This window comes from Bos taurus, chromosome 6, assembly GCF_002263795.3.
Source record: "Bos taurus isolate L1 Dominette 01449 registration number 42190680 breed Hereford chromosome 6, ARS-UCD2.0, whole genome shotgun sequence".
Taxonomy (NCBI): Eukaryota; Metazoa; Chordata; class Mammalia; order Artiodactyla; family Bovidae; genus Bos; species Bos taurus.
The window spans coordinates 66,854,852-66,876,601 of NC_037333.1; the positions used below are offsets into that span (position 1 = coordinate 66,854,852).

Consider the following 21,750-nt stretch of genomic DNA (forward strand, 5'->3'; position numbering starts at 1 on the left):
AAGCCTACCAAGGAATTTTTAAAATTATTATTCTATTATAATGTTGGGGTTCCCTGGTGGCTCAGACGGTAAAGAAACTGCCTGCAATCAGGAGACCCAGGTACATCTCTGGGTGGGGAAGATCCCTTGGAGAAGACAGTGGCTACCCACTCCAGTATTCTTGCCTGGAGAATTCTATGGACAGAAGAGCCCGGTGTGCTATAGCCCATGGGGTCACAAAAAGTCAGACACGACTGAGCAACTAACACACGCACACATGCTAATGACACAGCAGTTGTTTAAACATCTTTAAGCAATTAGACTTGGGGGTGAAATTTCATGATGATTTGAATCTACTTTTAAATACTCAAAAAAAAAAAAGAACAGTTGGGAAGATTTTTTTTGTTGTTTTAATGGGAAGATTTAAAAATTATGACCGACCAATTTCTGAAGTCAAGTGACAAGAGGCTCCGTTAAACTATTACATATCTTTTGGATATGTCTATAATTTAAAAAAAAAATCTTGTTTGGCAAAAAAAAGCAGTGATGACCTTCCTATAAACACAGATGAACAGGTTTCCATAAAGGTACTAATGCACAGCACTCAGGAGATGTACCACTGCCAAGAAGTGAGCAGCAGACATGGGCCCTGCCCAATCCAGAGGCTTCCATTGCTTCTCCAGCAGTGACCCTGGAACTGCAGGTGGGGCAGGAGGTAAGAAAGTGGATTTGCATGAAGGGAATGCTCTAATCAGGACAAAAAGCCCTCCTCTTCTTATTCACAGGAACTCAGAATAAAAACAGGGTTATACTACAGAGGTAAGCACAGGATATAGAGCTTTCCTAATGAAGCTTAAGATACACGCCCTGCCGTATCATATTTACCCATTATTTACCAATAATAAGGTTGAAAGGATTATTCTCTTTAAATCCTATTTAGTATAAATAACATTTGTTTTTAAACTTCTTGAATGTATGTATTTTAGACATAGGCACATACACACATACATATAGACAGACACACACTCACATTCTCTCTTTCTACAACCAATCTAAGATTACTTATTTATTTTGAGGGGGAGGGGGACAGAAAGAGACCTAAAATGTAATTTCCCCCAAGATCAAAACAATCCAGTTCAAACATACAATGGATGAGAAATAGACCAGTGTAATGGATTCTAATTTCTGGAAAGAAGTGGTTGATCTATCTACATTTATTGAGTCACTAAGAAGACACTGTGCTACTAAAAGGTAATAATGTATATTTTCATTTACGGCTGCTGAACTGGTCTCACTACATAGCAGTTACAGATTATCATCTTCTCGCTCAGTATTTAACTCCCAGCCACCCACTGTGTATCATCCACAGGGAGGGAATACCTACCCGTATTTATCTCTTGCTTTCCACCAATGAACGTCATTCTTTTCCAATATGATATACTCCTGGCCTCTCTCTAGCCTGAGATCATGTGCTTCTGTCGCTTGGAAATCATACATGGCTACAACTATTTCTTCACCATTTTCTTCTTCAGGCGGAATTGGTGGAGGAGGCCTTCGCTAAGAAATGGAAATGTGAAAGTTTAGTCTTCTATGTGAAACTGGGTGTGAAGTAAACACTAAGCACTGCATACCGCCACAGAATAAACTCTACCTAAAGTAATCTGGTGACTCTCCGCCCATGAGTTTGAGGATGTTGATGCTACTGGGCCTCTCATGGGTTTCAGAATACAGGACAAGAGCAAAAACTGTCTTTAAATATCAGAAGGATTCTTCTTGGGGTCAGGATTAACTTACCAGGGAGAGGCAAGGGTAGAATGTGAGTAGAAATCACGACTAAAAGCAGATCCACCATTTAATGGCCTACAATGGGAAAAAGACCTACTTTCGTCAGGTCTCCCACTTGAAGGAATCTACTTCTTCATGCCTACTATGTGCAAGGTACACTCTAAGTACATAGCTGGCATATTTTTTCTCATTCTTTTTTTTTTTTTTAATTTTAAATTGAAATATATAGTTGGGCTTCCCTGGTAGCTCAGCTGGTAAAGAATTTGCCTGCAATGCAGAAGACCTCTGTACGACTCTTGGGTCAGGAAGTTCCCCTGGAGAAGGGATAGGCTACCCGCCCCAGTATTCTTGCCTGGTGAATCCCCATGGACAGAGAAGCCTGGTGGGCTACAGTCCATGGGGTTGCAAAGAGCTGGACATGACTAAGGGACTAAGCACAGCATAGCACATAGTTAACTTACAATGCTGCATTCGTTTCTGGTATACAGCGAAGTGATTCAGTATATACTCTTTTTCATACTGTTTTCATTATGGTTTATTATAGGATACTGAATACAGCTCCCTATGCTATAGAGTAGGACCTTGCTGTTTATCTACTTTATATATAATAGTTCCTATCTGCTAATCTCAAAAGCCTAATTTACCCCCATACCCCGCCTTTCCCCTTGGGCAACCCTAAATTTCCTTCCTCTGTGAGTCTGTTTCTGTTTTGCAAATAAGTTCATTTGCATCCTCATTTATTCTTAGTACTAATTCCATAAGAGTATATAATTTCCATTTTATAACTAAGGAAACAGTGGCTTAAAGTCACCCACATCAGATTCGAGCTGGATCGGGTCCCTCCCAAGTCCAAAGTATATGTTTTGTACCATACTTCACTATTCATAGGTATATCATTAAATCAATAGAGTCATCCCTTTGTCATAATACTGTGGTCTCAGGACTGAAATATTCCTCTAAAGTCCCCCATTGCTTGAATAATATTCAAAGCCAAAATATAGGCAGAATGCCAGATGATAATAGGGCCCCCAGTGATAATTTCTGATACATTTAAATAAATATTATTTGACACCAAAAAAAAATCAAGTTAAGCCATAATCTATCCATTTCTGATAGAAATGTAGGAGGCAATATCACAGGACTGAACAAAAACACACTTGGTAAACACACGCTTAAAAAAGTTAGGGGCTTCCCTGGTGGCTCAGACAGTAAAGAATCTACCTGCAATGTGGGAGACCTGGGTTCGATTCCTGGGTCAGAAAGATCCCCTGGGGAAGGGCATAGCTACTGACTCCAGTGTTCTTGCCTGGAAAATCCCATGGATAGTGGAGCCTAGCAAGCTACAGTCCATGGGTCGCAAAAAGTTACACATGAATGAGCAACTATCTCTTTCGTCACTTCCAAAAGTTAAAGACCACCTTACTTTCTTTATTTCTGGCGCTGGTGTTGGAGGTAGTGCTTTTCTTATACCTAAAAATACAACAATAAGATAGGTTAAAATGCCATCTAACAGTGATCGACAGTTTTAAGGAAAACTAAACATAACAAGACGGAGAAGGCAATGGCACCCCACTCCAGTACTCTTGCCTGGAAAATCCCATGGACAGAGAAGCCTGGTGGGCTGCAGTCCATGGGGTCGCACAGGGTCAGACACGACTGAAGCAACTTAGTAGCAGCAGCAGCAAACATAACAAGAAATCCACTCTGACTCTCTCACTCTGGTGCATGTTGCTTGCAATACTATTTTAGAACAGATTTCTTGAACAGACTGTAAGTGCCATAGGGATTGAGGCCATGTGTTATTCATTGTAAGCAAATGGGATTACAACAGAACCAAAAATTTTCTGCTCAGCAAAGGAAACCCATCAACAAAACGAAAAGGCAACCAACAGAAGGGGAGAAAACATTTGCAACCCACATATCTGAGAAGGGGTTAGTATCCAAAATATACAAGGAACTCATAGAACTCAATAGTTAAATAATAACTCAATTAAAAGTGGACAAAGGACCTAAACAGACTTTCTCTTAAAGAAGACATACAAACAGCCAAGAGGTACTTTAAAAGGTGCTCAGCATAACTAATCATTAGGAAAATGCAAATTAAAAGCAGGAATAAGATACCAACTCATACGTACTGGGACAGCAATTATAAAACCCACATGTGACAGTGGGTACCCTTGTCTTGTTCTTGACTTTAGGGGAAATGCTTTCAATTTTTCACCATTGAGGATAATGTTTGCTGTGGGTTTGTCATATATCGCTTTTATTATGTTGAGGTATGTTCCTTCTATTCCTGCTTTCTGGAGAGTTTTTATCATAAATGGATGTTGAATTTTGTCAAAGGCTTTCTTTGCATCTATTGAGATTATCATATGGCTTTTATTTTTCAATTTGTTAATGTGGTGTATTACATTGATTGATTTGCAGATATTGAAGAATCCTTGCATCCCTGGGATAAAGCCCAATTGGTCATGATGTATGATCTTTTTAATGTGTTGTTGGATTCTGATTGCTAGAATTTTGTTAAGGATTTTTGCATCTATGTTCATCAGTGATATTGGCCTATAGTTTTCTTTTTTTGTGGCATCTTTGTCAGGTTTTGGTACTAGGGTGATGGTGGCCTCATAGAATGAGTTTGGAAGTTTACCTTCCTCTGCAATTTTCTGGAAGAGTTTGAGTAGGATAGGTGTTAGCTCTTCTTTAAATTTTTGGTAGAATTCAGCTGTGAAGCCGTCTGAACCTGGGCTTTTGTTTGCTGGAAGATTTCTGATTACAGTTCCAATTTCCGTGCTTGTGATGGGTCTAAGATTTTCTATTTCTTCCTCGTTCAGTTTTGGAAAGTTGTACTTTTCTAAGAATTTGTCCATTTCTTCCACATTGTCCATTTTATTGGCATATAATTGCTGATAGTAGTCTCTTATGATCCTTCGTATTTCTGTGTTGTCTGTTGTGATCTCTCCATTTTCACTTCTAATTTTATTGATTTGATTTTTCTCCCTTTGTTTCTTGATGAGTCTGGCTAATGGTTTGTCAATTTTATTTATCCCCTCAGAGAACCAGCTTTTGGCTTTGTTGATTTTTGCTATGGTCTCTTTTGTTTCTTTTGTATTTACTTCTGCCCTAATTTTTAAGATTTCTTTCCTGCTACTAACCCTGGGGTTCTTCATTTCTTCCTTTTCCAGTTGCTTTAGGTGTAGAGTTAGATTATTTATTTGACTTTTTTCTTGTTTCTTGAGGTACGCCTGCATTGCTATGAACCTTCCCCTTAGGACTGCTTTTACAGTGTCCCACAGGTTTTGGGTTGTTGTGTTTTCATTTCCATTCGTTTCTATGCATATTTTTATTTCTGATTTCTTCTGTGATTAGTTGGTTATTCAGCAGTGTGTTGATGAGCCTCCATATGTTGGAATTTTTAATAGCTTTTCTCCTGTAATTGATATCTAATCTTACTGCATTGTGGTCAGAAAAGATGCTTGGAATGATTTCAATTTTTATGAATTTACCAAGGCTAGCTTTATGGCCCAGGATGTGATCTATCCTAGAGAAGGTTCCGTTTGTGCTTGAGAAAAAGGTGAAATTCATTGTTTTGGGATGAAATGTCCTATAGATATCAATTAGGTCTAACTGGTCTATTGTATAATTTAAAGTTTGTGTTTCCTTGTTAATATTCTTTTTAGTTTATCTATCCATAGGTGTGAGTGGGGTATTAAAGTCTCCCACTATTATTGTGTTATTGTTAATTTCCCCTTTCATACTTGTTAGCATTTGTCTTACATATTGCAGTCCTCCTATATTGGGTGCATATATAATTATAATTGTTATATCTTCTTCTTTGATTGATCCATTTCCCCTAAAGTCAGGAACAAGACAAGGGTGTCCACTTTCACCATTACTATTCAACATAGTTTTGGAAGTTTTGGCCACAGCAATCAGAGCAGAAAAAGAAATAAAAGGAATCCAAATTGGAAAAGAAGACGTAAAACTCTCACTGTTTGCAGATGACATGATCCTCTACATAGAAGACCCTAAAGACTCCACCAGAAAATTACTAGAGCTAATCAATGAATATAGTAAAGTTGCAGGATATAAAATCAACACACAGAAATCCCTTGCATTCCTATACACTAACACTGAGAAAATAGAAAGAGAAATTAAGGAAACAATTCCATTCACCATTGCAACGAAAAGAATAAAATACTTAGGAATATATCTACCTAAAGAAACTAAAGACCTAAATATAGAAAACTATAAAACACTGGTGAAAGAAATCAAAGAGGACACTAATAGATGGAGAAATATACCGTGTTCATGGATCAGAAGAATCAATATAGTGAAAATGAGTATACTACCCAAAGCAATCTACAGATTCAATGCCATTCCTATCAAGCTACCAATGGTATTTTTCACAGAGCTAGAACAAATAATTTCACAATTTGTATGGAAATACAAAAAACCTCGAATAGCCAAAGCTATCTTGAGAAAGAAGAATGGAACTGGAGGAATCAACCTACCTGACTTCAGGCTCTAATACAAAGCCACATTCATCAAAACAGTATGGTACTGGCACAAAGACAGAAATATAGATCAATGGAACAAAACAGAAAGCCCAGAGATAAATCCACACACATATGGACACCTTATCTTTGACAAAGGAGGCAAGAATATACAATGGAGAAAAGACAATCTTTTTAACAAGTGGTTTGGGAAAACTGGTCAACCACTTGTAAAAGAATGAAACTAGAACACTCTCTAACACCATACACAAAAATAAACTCAAAATGGATTAAAGATCTAAACGTAAGACCAGAAACTGTAAAATTCCTAGAGGAGAACATAGGCAAAACACTCTCCGACATAAATCACAGCAGGGTCCTCTAGGATCCACCTCCCAGAATATTGGAAATAAAAGCAAAAATAAACAGAAATAAACAGTTCAGTTGCTCAGTCGTGTCTGACTCTGCGACCCCATGAATTGCAGCACACCAGGCCACCCTGTGCATCACCAACTCCCGGAGTTCACCCAAACCCACGTCCATCAAGTCGGTGATGCCATCCAGCCATCTCATCCTCTGTTGTCCCCTTTTCCTCCTGCCCCCATCCCTCCCAGCATTAGAGTCTTTTCCAATGAGTCAACTCTTCACATGAGGTGGCCAAAGTACTGGAGTTTCAGCTTTACCATCAGTCCTTCCAAAGAACACTCAGGACTGATCTCCTTCAGAATGGACAGGTTGGATCTCCTTGCAGTCCATGGACTCTTAAGAGTCTTCTCCAACACCACAGTTCAAAAGCATCAATTCTTCGGCGCTCAGCTTTCTTCACAGTCCAACTCTCACATCCATACATGACTACTGGAAAAACCATAGCCTTGACTAGAAGGACCTTTGTTGGCAAAGTAACGTCTCTGCTTTTTAATATGCTACCTAGTTTGGTCATGGAGAAGGCAATGGCCACCCACTCCAGTACTCTTGCCTGGAAAAGCCCACAGACGGAGGAGCCTGGTAGGCTGCAGTCCATGGGGTCGCAGAGAGTAGGACATGACTGAGCAATTTCACTTTTCACTTTTCACTTTCATGCATTGGAGAAGGAAATGGCAACTCACTCCAGTGTTCTTGCCTGGACAATCCCAGGGATGGCGGAGCCTGGTGGGCTGCCGTCTATGGGGTCGCACAGAGTCAGACACAACTGAAGCGACTTAGCAACAGCAGCATGTTGGTCATAACTTTCCTTCCAAGGATTAAGTGCCTTTTAATTTCATGGCTACAATCACCATCTGCAGTGATTTTGGAGCCCCAAAAAATAAAGTCTGATACTGTTTGGAACATAATTATAATTAAAAGTTTCTGCACAACAAAGGAAACTATAAGCAAGGTGAATAGACAGCCTTCAGAATGGGAGAAAATAATAGCAAATGAAGCAACTGACAAAGAATTAATCTCAAAAATATGCAAGCAACTCCTGCAGCTCAATTCCAGAAAAATAAACGACCCAATCAAAAAATGGGCCAAAGACTAAACAGACATTTCTCCAAAGAAGACATACAGATGGCTAACAAACACATGAAAAGATGCTCAACATCACTCATTATCAGAGAAATGCAAATCAAAACCACAATGAGGTACCATTTCATACCAGTCAGAATGGCTGCCATCCAAAAGTCTACAAGCAAGGAGGAGCTAAGATGGTGGAGGAATAGGACGGGGAGAACACTTTCTCCCCGACAAACTCATCAAAAGAACATTTAAATGCTGAGTAAATTCCACAGAACAACTGCTGAATGCCAGCAGAGGACATCAGGCACCCAGAAAAGCAACCCACTGTCTTTGAAAGGAGGTATGAAAAAATATAAAAGACAAAAAGAGACAAAAGAGGGAGGGACGGAGCTCCGTCCCAGGAAGGGAGTCTTAAAAAGAGAGAAGTTTCCAAACACCAGGAAACATTCTCACTGCCGAGTCTGTGTCGAGCCTTGGAAGCACAGAGGGCAACATAACAGGGAGGAAAAATAAACAATTAACACCCACAGATTACGAGCCCTACGGTAAGTCCCCCAGCGGAGAAGCAGCGCAGACGCCTGCATCCACCATTAGCAAGCGGGGGCTGGGCAGGGAGGTGCGGTGCGGGCTGTATCGCTTAGAGTAAGGATCTGCCCTGAATACCCCGAGCGCTACCTGAGAGAAATAATTTGGGCTAGCAAACCAGACAGTGGGATATCTACCACACAAAAAGTCAGCCCTAACCTAAGACACCGCCAGGCCCACACACGTAACAAAGGACTGTACAGAGATAGCCGGCTGCAGACCGTCCCCTCCAGTGACAGGCAGCCAGAGCCGGAAGGGGGCAATCGCAGCCCCAGAGAGACATTATCTACAAAACTGTAAGCAGGCTTCTTTGCTAACTAAAACTTCTTGGGGTTCTGGACAGTCAACATCCGCCTGAGAAGGTGTGCCGGTTGTACACCCAGATAACCGAGTGGTGGGGAGGCGATAAGTCGCAGCAACCACGCTCGCCAAACACCTCATCACTGAAAGACAAGTATATGTCTTGACTTTCTTGTCTGAGCTGCTCTGACCTGGGAAGGGCACAAAACGCAGGCCCAGCCGAGTCTGTGCTTCTGAGGACTACCCGAGTACCTGAACCTAAGCAGCTTAGACCTGGGAGGTGCAAGCAGTCCAGGGCTGGCCATGGATGGTTCCCGGCGGAGCAACCTAGAACCTGAGCAGTGTGGGCAGGGAGGCTACACGTGCTGTGAGTGGGGGCAGGCCCAGTATGGCTGAGGCACTGCGAGCACACGCCAGTCTTATTTATTTGCAGCGTCCCTCCCTCCCCACAGCACGACTGAACAAGTGAGCCTTAAAAAAAAAAAAAAAAGGTGTCCACGACCGCCCCCTTTGTATCAGGGCAGAAACCAGACACTGAAGAGACCAGCAAACAGAAGAAGCTATAACTGAGGGAACTGCCTTGGAAGCGACAGGCAATAGATTAAAACCCCGTGGTTAGTACCGACTACATAGGAAGGGGCCTATAGATCTTGAGAAATATAAGCCGGAGCAAGGAACTAGCCGAAAATGAACTGAACCCACAATACCCACAACGATATCAGAGAAAGTCCTATATATATTTTTACTATTTATACGATCATTCTTTCTTTTTTTTAATTTTTTTAAAAATTTCAAGTCCTCTATTACTCCTTTAATTTTCACTTTTATAACCTACCATTACTTTGCAAAAAAAAAAAAAAAGACCCTTTTTTTTTAAAAAAGCAAACTTCATATATATATTTTTTATAACTTTTGTGACCTTGGTCTTTTTTTTTCCTTCTTTTCTTTAACATTGTATTTTTGAAATTCCAAACTCTGCTCTACATTTTTAATTTTAGCTCTTTGGTATTTGTTATCAATTTTGTACCTATATTTTTTTTTATAACTTTTGTGACTTTTTTTTCTCTCTTTCTTTCTCTTCATCTTTTCTTTAACATTGTATTCCTGAAATTGCAAACTCTACTCTAGATTTTTAATTTATGCTTTTTGGTATTTGTTATCAATTTTGTACCTATATCTTCTTTATAATTTTTGTGACTTTGTTTTTGGTTTTTTTTCTCTTTCTTTTTCTTCTTCCTTTCTTTAACATTGTATTTTTGAAATTCCAAACTCTAGATTTTTTAACTTTTGCTTTTTGGTATTTGTTATCAATTTTGTACCTATATTTTCTTTATAATTTTTGTGACTTTGTTTTCTTTTTTTTTCTTTTTCTTTTTCTCTCTTTCTTTTCCTTCTTATTTTCTTTAACATTGTATTTTTGAAATTCCAAACTCTACTCTAGATTTTTACATTTTGCTTTTAGGTATTTGTTACCAATTTTGTACCTTTAAGAACCCAATCTTCAGTACCCATTTTTTACTAGGGAGTGAGATTACTGGCTTGACTGCTCTCTCCCCCTTCAGACTCTCCTTTCTTTCCACCAGGTCGCCTGTGTCTCCTCCCTAACCCTTCTCTACTCTACCCAACTCTGAATTTCTGTGTGTTCCAGACGGTGGAGAACACTTAGGGAACTGATTACTGGCTGGATCTGTCTCTCTCCTTTTCATTCCCTGCTTTTATCCTCCTGGCCACCTCTGTCTCCTTCCTCCCTCTTCTCTTCTCTGTATAACTCCGTGAACATCTCTGAGCAGTCCAGTTGTGGAGTGCACATAAGGAAATGATCACTGGTTAGCCTGCTGTCTCCTCTATTGATTCTACCTCATCTCATTCGGGTCACCTCTAACTCCCTCCTCCCTCTTCTCTTCTCCATGTAACGCTGTGAACCTCTCTGGGTGACCCTCAAGGTGGAGAAACTTTTCATCTTTAACCTAGTTATTTTATCAATGGTGCGGTATAGAAGGAGAAGTTTTGAGACTACTGTAAAAATAAGACCGATAACTGGAAGCAGGAGGCTTAAGTCCAAACCCTGACTCCAGGGTACATTAATTGACAGGAGCTCATCAAGTGCCTCCATACCTACATTGAAACCAAGCACCACACAAGGGCCAACAAGTTACAGGCCAAGACATACCAAGCAAATTCTCCAGCAACACAGGAACACAGCCCTGAGCTCCAATATACAGGCTGCCCAAAGTCACCCCAAAACCATAGACATCTCATAACTCATTACTGGACACTTCATTGCACTCCAGAGAGAAGAAATCCAGCTCCACCCACCAGAACACCGACACAAGCTTCCCTAACCAGGAAACCTTGACAAGCCACTTGTACAAACCCACACACAGTGAGGAACGCCACAATAAAGAGAACTCCACAAACTGCCAGAATACAGAAAGGACACCCCAAACTCAGCAATTTAAACAAGATGAAGAGACAGAGGAATACCCAGCAGGTAAAGGAACAGGATAAATGCCCACCAAACCAAATAAAAGAGGAAGAGATAGGGAATCTACCTGATAAAGAATTCCAAATAATGATAGTGAAATTGATCCAAAATCTTGAAATCAAAATGGAATCACAGATAAATAGCCTGGAGACAAGGATTGAGAAGATGCAAGAAAGGTTTAACAAGGACCTAGAAGAAATAAAAAAGAGTCAATATATAATGAATAATGCAATAAATGACATCAAAAACACTATGGAGGCAACAAATAGTAGAATAACAGAGGCAGAAGATAGGATTAGTGAATTAGAAGAGAAAATGGTAGAAATAAATGAATCAGACAGGAAAAAAGAAAAACAAATTAAAAGAAATGAGGACAATCTCAGAGACCTCCAGGACAATATTAAACGCTACAACATTCAAATCATAGGAGTCCCAGAAGAAGAAGACAAAAAGAAAGACCATGAAAAAATACTTGAGGAGATAATAGTTGAAAACTTCCCTAAAATGGGGAAGGAAATAATCACTCAAGTCTAAGAAACCCAGAGAGTCCCAAACAGGATAAACCTAAGGTGAAACACCCCAAGACACATATTAATCAAATTAACAAAGATCAAACACAAAGAACAAATATTAAAAGCAGCAAGGGAAAAATAACAAATAACACACAAGGGAATTCCCATAAGGATAACAGCTGATCTTTCAATAGAAACTCTTCAAGCCAGGAGGGAATGGCAAGACATACTTAAAGTGATGAAAGAAAATAACCTACAGCCCAGATTATTGTACCCAGCAAGGATCTCATTCAAATATGCAGGAGAAATCAAAAGCTTTTCAGACAAGCAAAAGCTGAAAGAATTCAGCACCACCAAACCACCTCTCCAACAAATACTAAAGGATATTCTCTAGACAGGAAACACAAAAAGGGTGTATAAATTCAAACCCAGAACAATAAAGTAAATGGCAATGGGATCATACTTATCAATAATTACCTTAAACGTAAATGGGTTGAATGCCCCAACCAAAAGACAAAGACTGGCTGAATGGATACAAAAACAAGACCCCTACATATGTTGTCTACAAGAGACCCACCTCAAAACAGGGGACACATACAGACTGAAAGTGAAGGGCTGGAAAAAGATTTTCCATGCAAATAGGGACCAAAAGAAAGCAGGAGTAGCAATACTCATATCAGATAAAATAGACTTTAAAACAAATGCTGTGAAAAGAGACAATGAAGGTCACTACATAATGATCAAAAGATCAATCCAAGAAGAAATAACAATTATAAATATATATGCACCCAACATAGGAGCACCGCAATATGTAAGACAAATACTAACAAGTATGAAAGGAGAAATTAACAATTACACAATAATAGTGGGAGACTTTAATACCCCACTCACACCTATGGATAGATCAACTAAACAGAAAATTAACAAGGAAACACAAATTTTAAATGATACAATAGACCAGTTAGACCTAATTGATACCTATGGGACATTTCATCTAAAAACAATGAATTTCACCTTTTTCTCAAGCACACACGGAACCTTCTCTAGGATAGATCACATCCTGGGCCATAAAGCTAGCCTTGGTAAATTCAGAAAAATTGAAACCATTCCAAGCATCTTTTCTGAACACAATGCAGTAAGATTAGATATCAATTACAGTAGAAAAACTATTAAAAATTCCAACATATGGAGGCTCATCAACACACTGCTGAATAACCAACAAATCATAGAAGAAATCAAAAAAGAAATCAAAATTTGCATAGAAACGAATGAAAATGAAAACACAACAACCCAAAACCTGTGGGACACTGTAAAAGCAGTCCGAAGGGGAAGGTTCATAGCAATGCAGGCGTACCTCAAGAAACAAGAAAAAAGTCAAATAAATAATCTAACTCTACACCTAAAGCAACTAGAAAAGGAAGAAATGAAGAACCCCAGGGTTAGTAGAAGGAAAGAAATCTTAAAAATCAGGGCAGAAATAAATGCAAAAGAAACAAAAGAGACCATAGCAAAAATCAACAAAGCCAAAAGCTGGTTCTCTGAGGGGATAAATAAAATTGACAAACCATTAGCCAGACTCATCAAGAAACAAAGGGAGAAAAATCACATCAATAAAATTATAAGTGAAAATGGAGAGATCACAACAGACAACACAGAAATACAAAGGATCATAAGAGACTACTATCAACAATTATATGCCAATAAAATGGACAACGTGGAAGAAATGGACAAATTCTTAGAGAAATACAACTTTCCAAAACTGGACCAGGAAGAAATAGAAACTCTTAACAGACCCATCACAAGCATGGAAATTGAAACTGTAATCAGAAATCTTCCAGCAAACAAAAGCCCAGGTCCAGATGGCTTCACAGCTGAATTCCATCAAAAATTTAGAGAAGAGCTAACACCTATCCTGCTCAAACTCTTCCAGAAAATTGCAGAGGAAGGTAAACTTCCAAACTCATTCTATGAGGCCACCATCACCCTAGTACCAAAACCTGACAAAGATGCCACAAAAAAAGAAAACTACAGGCCAATATCACTGACGAACATAGACGCAAAAATCCTTAACAAAATTCTAGCAATCAGAATCCAACAACACATTAAAAAGATCATACACCATGACCAAGTGGGCTTTATCCCAGGGATGCAAGGATTTTTCAATATCTGCAAATCAATAAATGTAATACACCACATTAACAAATTGAAAAATAAAAACCATATGATTATCTCAATAGATGCAGAGAAAGCCTTTGACAAAATTCAACATCCATTTATGATAAAAACTCTCCAGAAAGCAGGAATAGAAGGAACATACCTCAACATAATAAAAGCTATATATGACAGACCCACAGCAAACATTATCCTCAATGGTGAAAAATTGAAAGCATTTCCTCTAAAGTCAGGAACATGACAAGGGTGCCCACTTTCACCATTACTATTCAACATAGTTTTGGAAGTTTTGGCCACAGCAATCAGAGCAGAAAAAGAAATAAAAGGAATCCAAATTGGAAAAGAAGACGTAAAACTCTCACTGTTTGCAGATGACATGATCCTCTACATAGAAGACCCTAAAGACTCCACCAGAAAATTACTAGAGCTAATCAATGAATATAGTAAAGTTGCAGGATATAAAATCAACACACAGAAATCCCTTGCATTCCTATACACTAACACTGAGAAAATAGAAAGAGAAATTAAGGAAACAATTCCATTCACCATTGCAACGAAAAGAATAAAATACTTAGGAATATATCTACCTAAAGAAACTAAAGACCTAAATATAGAAAACTATAAAACACTGGTGAAAGAAATCAAAGAGGACACTAATAGATGGAGAAATATACCATGTTCATGGATTGGAAGAATCAATACAGTGAAAATGAGTATACTACCCAAAGCAATTTATAGATTCAATGCAATCCCTATCAAGCTACCAACGGTATTCTTCACAGAGCTAGAACAAATAATTTCACAATTTGTATGGAAATACAAAAAACCTACAATAGCCAAAGCAATCTTGAGAAAGAAGAATGGAACTGGAGGAATCAACCTGCCTGACTTCAGGCTCTAATACAAAGCCACAGTCATCAAGACAGTATGGTACTGGCACAAAGACAGAAATATAGATCAATGGAACAAAATAGAAAGCCCAGAGATAAATCCACAGACATATGGACACCTTATCTTTGACAAAGGAGGCAAGAATATACAATGGATTAAAGACAATCTCTTTAACAAGTGGTGCTGGGAAAACTGGTCAAGCACTTGTAAAAGAATGAAACTAGAGCACTTTCTAACACCATACACAAAAACAAACTCAAAATGGATTAAAGATCTAAACATAAGACCAGAAACTATAAAACTCCTAGAGGAGAACATAGGCAAAACACTCTCTAACATACATCACAGCAGGATCCTCTATGATCCACCTCCCAGAATATTGGAAATAAAAGCAAAAATAAACAAATGGGACCTAATTAAACTTAAAAGCTTCTGTGCAACAAAGGAAACTACAAGCAAGGTGAAAAGACAGCCTTCACAATGGGAGAAAATAATAGCAAATGAAGCAACAGACAAACAACTAATCTCAAAAATATACAAGCAACTCCTACAGCTCAATTCCAGAAAAATAAATGACCCAATCAAAAAATGCACCAAAGAACTAGACATTTCTCCAAAGAAGACATACAGATGGCTAACAAACACATGAAAAGATGCTCAACATCACTCATTATCAGAGAAATGCAAATCAAAATCACTATGAGGTACCATTTCACACCAGTCAGAATGGCTGTGATCCAAAAGTCTACAAGCAATAAATGCTGGAGAGGGTGTGGAGAAAAGGGAACCCTCTTACACTGTTGGTGGGAATGCAAACTAGTACAGCCACTATGGAGAACAGTGTGGAGATTCCTTAACAAACTGGAAATAGAACTGCCTTATGATCCAGCAATCCCGCTGCTGGGCATACACACTGAGGAAACCAGAACTGGAAGAGACATGTGTACCCCAATGCTCATCGCAGCACTGTTTATAATAGTCAGGACATGGAAGCAACCTAGATGTCCATCAGCAGATGAATAGATAAGAAAGCTGTGGTACATATACACAATGGAGTATTACTCTGCCATTAAAAAGAATACATTTGAATCAGTTCTAATGAGGTGGATGAAACTGGAGCCTATTATACAGAGTGAAGTAAGCCAGAAAGAAAAACACCAATACAGTATACTAACGCATATATATGGAATTTAGAAAGATGGTAACAATAACCCTGTATACGAGACAGCAAAAGAGACACTGATGTATAGAACAGTCTTTTGGACTCTGTGGGAGAGGGAGAGGGTGGGATGATTTGGGATAATGGCATTGCAATATGTATTATATCATATATGAAATGAGTCACCAGTCCAGGTTCGATGCACAATACTGGATGCTTGGGGCTGGTGCACTGGGACGACCCAGAGGGATGGTATGGGGAGGGAGGAGGGAGGAGGGTTCAGGATGGGGAACACATGTATACCTGTGGCAGATTCATTTTGATATATGGCAAAACCAATACAATATTGTAAAGTAAAATTAAAAAAAAAAAGTCTACAAGCAATAAATGCTGGAGAGGGTGTGGAGAAAAGGGAACCCTCTTACACTGTTGGTGGGAATGCAAACTAGTACAGCCACTATGGAGAACAGTGTGGAGATTCCTTAACAAACTGGAAGTAGAACTGCCATACAACCCACCAATCCCACTGCTGGGCATACACACCAAGGAAACCAGAACTGAAAGAGACACATGTACCCCAGTGTTCACTGCAGCACTGTTTATAATAGCCAGGACATGGAAGCAACCTAGATGTGCATCAGCAGATGAATAGATAAGAAAGCTGTGGTACATATACACAATGGAATATTACTCAGCCATTAAGAAGAATATATTTGAATCAGTTCTAATGAGGTGGATGAAACTGGAGCCTATTATACAGAGTGAAGTAAGCCAGAAAGAAAAACACCAATACAGTATACTAACACATATATATGGAATTTAGAAAGATGGTAACGATAACCCTGTATGCAAGACAGCAAAAAAGACACAGATGTATAGAACAGTCTTTTGGACTCTGTGGGAGAGGGAGAGGGTGGGATGATTTGGGAGAATGGGATTGAAACATGTATAACATCATATGTGAAACGAATCACCAGTCCAGTTTCGATGAATGATACAGGATGCTCAGGGCTGGGGCACTGGGACGACCCAGAGGGATGGTATGAGGAGGGAGGTGGGAGGGGTTTCAGGATGGGGAACACGTGTACACCCTTGGCAGATTCATGTTGATGTATGGCCAAACCAATACAATACTATAAAGTGATTAGCCTCCAATTAAAATAAATAAATTTATATTAAAAATAAAAAAACAAAAACAAATAAAAATCAACTAAGGAAAAAAAATACCCACATGTGATAACAAATGCTGCTAAGGATGTAGAGAAAAGGGAACTCTTGTGCACTGTTAGTGGGAATGTAAATGATGTAGCCACTGTGGAAAATAACACAGAAGTTCCTCAAAAAACTTAAAAATAGAACTACCAGATGATCCAGCAATCCCACTTCTGGGTATATACACGAACGAAAGGAAATCAATACCTCGAGGAGACAATCTGTACTCCCATGGTCACAGCAGCATATTTTACAACAGCCGGGAACAGAAACAACCTGAGCATTCACCAACAGGACTGAATACAGAAAATGCAATGGGTGTTTACATATGTACATATATACATGATGGAATATTCAGCCTTAGAAAAAGAAGGAAATCCTTTAATTTGTGACAACATGGATGAAGCTGGGGAGCATAATGCTAAGTGAAATAAGCCAGACTTAGGACAAATAGCACATGCTGTAACTTATATGGGGAATCTTAAAAAAGAAAAAAATTCATAGAGAGTAGAATAATGGTTGCCAGGGGATGCAGGGTGGGGAAAATAGAGATGTTGGTAAAAGAATACAAGTTTACAGTTATTCAATGAATAAGGTATGTTAATTATTACTCAATTTATATATATATTATATATAAAACTGGAGAAGGAAATGGCAACCTACTCCATATTGCCTTGAGAATCCAATGGACAGAGGAGCCTGGCAGGCTACAGTCTATGGGGGTAGCAAGAGTCGAAACAACTGAGCAACTAAGCATGCACACACACACATATATCTAGAACTAACACCCCTAAAAAGATGTCCTTTTCATCATAGGGGACTGGAATGCAAAAGTAGGAAGTCAAGAAACACCTGGAGTACAGGCAAATTTGGCCTTGGAATACGGAATGAAGCAGGGCAAAGCCTAATAGAGTTTTGCCAAGAGAACGCACTAGTCATAGCAAACACCCTCTTCCAACAACACAAGAGAAGGCTCTACACATGGACATCACCAGATGGTCAACACCGAAATCAGATTGATTATATTCTTTGCAGCCAAAGATGGAGAAGCTCTATACAGTCAGCAAAAACAAGACCAGGAACTGACTGTGGCACAGATCATGAACTCCTTATTGCAAAATTCAGACTTAAATTGAAGAAAGCTGGGAAAACCACTAGACCATTCAGGTATGACCTAAATCAAATCTCTTATGATTACACAGTGGAAGTGACAAATAGACTCAAGGGATTAGACCTGATAGGCAGAGTGCCTGAAGAACTATGGATGGAGTTTCACGACATTGTACAGTAGGCAGTGATCAAGACCATCCCCAAGAAAAAGAAATGCAAAAAGGCAAAATGATTGTCTGAGGAAGCCTTACAAATAGCTGAGAAAAGAAGAGAGGTGAAAGGCAAAGGAGAAAAGGAAAGATACACCCATCTGAATGCAGGGTTCCAATGAATAGCAAGCAGAGATAAGAAAGTTTTCCTCAGTGATAAATGCAAAGAAATAGAAGAAAACAATAGAATGGGAAAGACTAGAGATCTCTCAAGAAAACTGAGATAGCAAGGGAACATTTCATGCAAAGATGGCCACAATAAAGGACGGAAATGGTACGGACCTAACAGAAGCAGAAGATATTAAGAAGACATGGCAAAAACACACAGAAGAACTATACAAAATAGATCGCCATGACCCAGATAACCATGATGGTGTCATCACTCACCTACAGCCAGACATCCTGGAATGCAAAGTTAAGTGAGCCTCAGGAAGCATCACTATGAACAAAGCTCTTGGGGGTGATAGAATTCCAGTTGAGCTATTTCAAATCCTAAAATATGATGCTGTTAAAGTGTTGTACTCAATATGCCAGCAAATTTGGAAAACTCAGCAGTGGCCACAGGACTGCAAAAGGTCAGTTTTCATTCCAATTTCAAAGAAAGGCAATGCCAAAGAATGTTCAAACTACTGCACAATTGCAGTCATCTCATACACTAGCAAAGTGATGTTCAAAATTCTCCAAGCTGGATTTAGAAAAGGCAGAGGAACCAGAGATCAAATTGCCAATATCCTTTGGATCACAGAAAAAGCAAGAGAGTTCCAGAAAACATCTGTATTGTTGACTATGCCAAAGCCTTTGACTGTGTGGATCACAACAAACTGTGGAAAATTCTGAAATAGATAGGAATACCAGAACACCTGACCTGCCTCCTAAGAAATCTGTATGCAGGTCAAGAAGCAACAGTTAGAACTGGACATGGAACAACAGACTGGTTCCAAATTGGGGAAGAAGTACGTCAAGGCTGTATATTGTCACCCTGCTTATTTAACTTAAATGGAGAGTATATCATGTGAAATGCTGGGCTAGATGAAGGACAAACTGGAATCAAGACTGCAGGGAGAAATATCAATAACCTCAGATATGCAGATGACACTACCCTTTTGCCAAAAAGCAAAGAGGAACTAAAGAGCTTCTTGATGAAAGTGAAAGAGGAGAGTGAAAAAGCTGGCTTATAACTCAACATTCAAAAAACTAAGATCATGGCATCTGGTCCAATCACTTCATGGCAAATAGATGGGGAAACAGGGGCAACAGTGACAGACTTTATTTTTTTTGGCTCCAAAGTCACTGCAGATGGTGACTGTAGCCATGAAATTAAAAGGCACTTGCTCCTTGGAAGAAAAGCTATGACCAACCTAGACAGCATATTAAAAAGCAGAGACATTAGTTTGCCAACAAAGGTCCATCTAGTCAAAGCTATGGTTTTTTCATTAGTCATGTATGGATGTGCGAGTTGGACCATAAAGAAAGCTGAGCGCCAAAGAATTGATGCTTTTGAACTGTGGTGTTAGAGAAGACTCCTGAGAGTCTCTTGGACTGCAAGGAGATCAAACCAGTCAATCCTAAAGGAAATCAGTCCTGAATATTCATTGGAAGGACCTATGCTGAAGCTAAAGCTCCAATACTTTGGCCACCTGATGTGAAGAACTGACTCACTGGAAAAGATCCTGATGCTGGGAAAGATTGAAGGCAGGAGGAGAAGGGGACAACAGATTAGGGGTTGGTTGGATGGCATCACCAACTGGATGGACATGAGTTTGAGCAAGCTCCAGGAGTTGGTGATAGACAGGGATGCCTGGCATTCTGCAGTCCACGAAGTCGCAAAGAGTCCAACACAACTGAGCAACTGAACTGAACTGTGTGTGTATATATATACACATAATATAAAACAGGAAAAAAGACAAAGTCTAAGGATCTTGTGTATAACATGGCAACTATAGCTGATAGCTTTGTAATGTAAATTGAAGTTTTCTAAGAAAATAGAGCTTAAGTGTTTTCATACATACACACACACAAAGGTAAACATACGAGGTTTTAATCAGCTCAATGAGAAAAACCTTTTCCAATGGAAAAGCATATCCAATCACCTCACTGTAAATTTTAAAGATGTTGCAATTTTGTTAATTATACCTCAGTAAAGCTGGGAGGAAAGGAGAGAAAAAGTGCTGACAGTCCTTCCTTAGGTTCACACTTACCCTTACAAAATAGACCTACCCTGAAAGTTTGAAGGCCATATTTAACCAGCAGCAAAATCAAAAACATGTCACTTTCTCCCTTTACGAATAATATGTACATCCTGAGCACAACATAGTTATAGAATAAAATGAATACTTACTACTTTCAAAAAGATTATATTTTTCACATCCAGGTGCTAGTTTTTCAGTTTGTCTGCAACACTGATAACTTCCGTCTGCCCAAAATTTAGGATGATATTTAATCATAATATTATTGTTGTTCTTTATTTCTGTAATTCAAAGATACATTAAACAATCAGTGAAATAAAGCAGAGATGACAGAATGTTTCCTTGAATAACACTGTTGATCACTCTTTCTCAAATTCATTGTTACAGTTTAGACACTAAGTCATGTCTGACTCTTTTGTGACCCCATGGACTGTTTATTATGAGGAAATCCTCATAACATAAAATCAAACATTCAGAAGATGCATACAGTTCTCTTTTGCCTCCTTTTTTTGGCGAGGCACCCTTGTGCTAACAAGGTGAAACAATCTCTGCTACATTGTGATGGATAAACACAAAAGTCAGCCCATCACCATTTTGTTCTTCAGAGGAAGCAATGAGGATTATGCAGGACAAATTACAAATGAACATTCTTCACGTGCAAGTCAATTCCTCCACATCACATGTTGACTACACAATTTCTTAGAAAATACTAAATCCTGCTATCGTAAAAGCCCAGTGGTTAGTCACCTCCAAATGTATTATATATTAAACGAAAGCTTGTTTTTCTTAAAAACTATGTATAAGCCACCAGAAGGAAGCAGATTATAAAAAAAGGAAGTTATCGTCAATGTGTGTCACTTACAGGAAAAGAATGACCTTGGAGAATCACTTACTGTAGATTAAAAGATTATAAATATAAGATAGTTCTGTCCTAGTGATAAGAATGTTATATTCTGAAATTATGTACGGATTCATATTTCATGATATGAGCTTACCTTCTTTTAACTTCTTTACCCACCGGTCCCTGCTTTGTGCACTAGGTGCAAAAATGTAAAGTGTGTTAGCATCATGCACAACCTGAAATAAAACAGAAGATGGAGCAGGTGAGAACAGCACTCCTGCCCAGCACAGAGCCCTGGTACCATAAGGACCAATAAAAGACTCGGAAACTCTTT

At 38.9% G+C, this 21,750-nt stretch overlaps 1 protein-coding gene across 6 annotated transcripts in view; it reads right to left on the bottom strand.

Moving 5' to 3' along the window:
• TEC (tec protein tyrosine kinase) overlaps window positions 1–21,750 on the bottom strand; it is a 170,000-nt gene that overhangs the window by 35,809 nt on the left and 112,441 nt on the right. For all 6 annotated transcript variants that reach the window (XM_002688249.7, XM_059887759.1, XM_005207976.5 and 3 more), the window contains 4 exons: window positions 21,571–21,652; window positions 20,728–20,856; window positions 3,188–3,234; window positions 1,364–1,536 (listed from right to left, as the gene is read on the bottom strand). In XM_002688249.7, coding sequence (XP_002688295.1) covers window positions 1,364–1,536; window positions 3,188–3,234; window positions 20,728–20,856; window positions 21,571–21,652 — 431 coding nt within the window. The remainder of the gene's footprint in view (window positions 1–1,363; window positions 1,537–3,187; window positions 3,235–20,727; window positions 20,857–21,570; window positions 21,653–21,750) is intronic.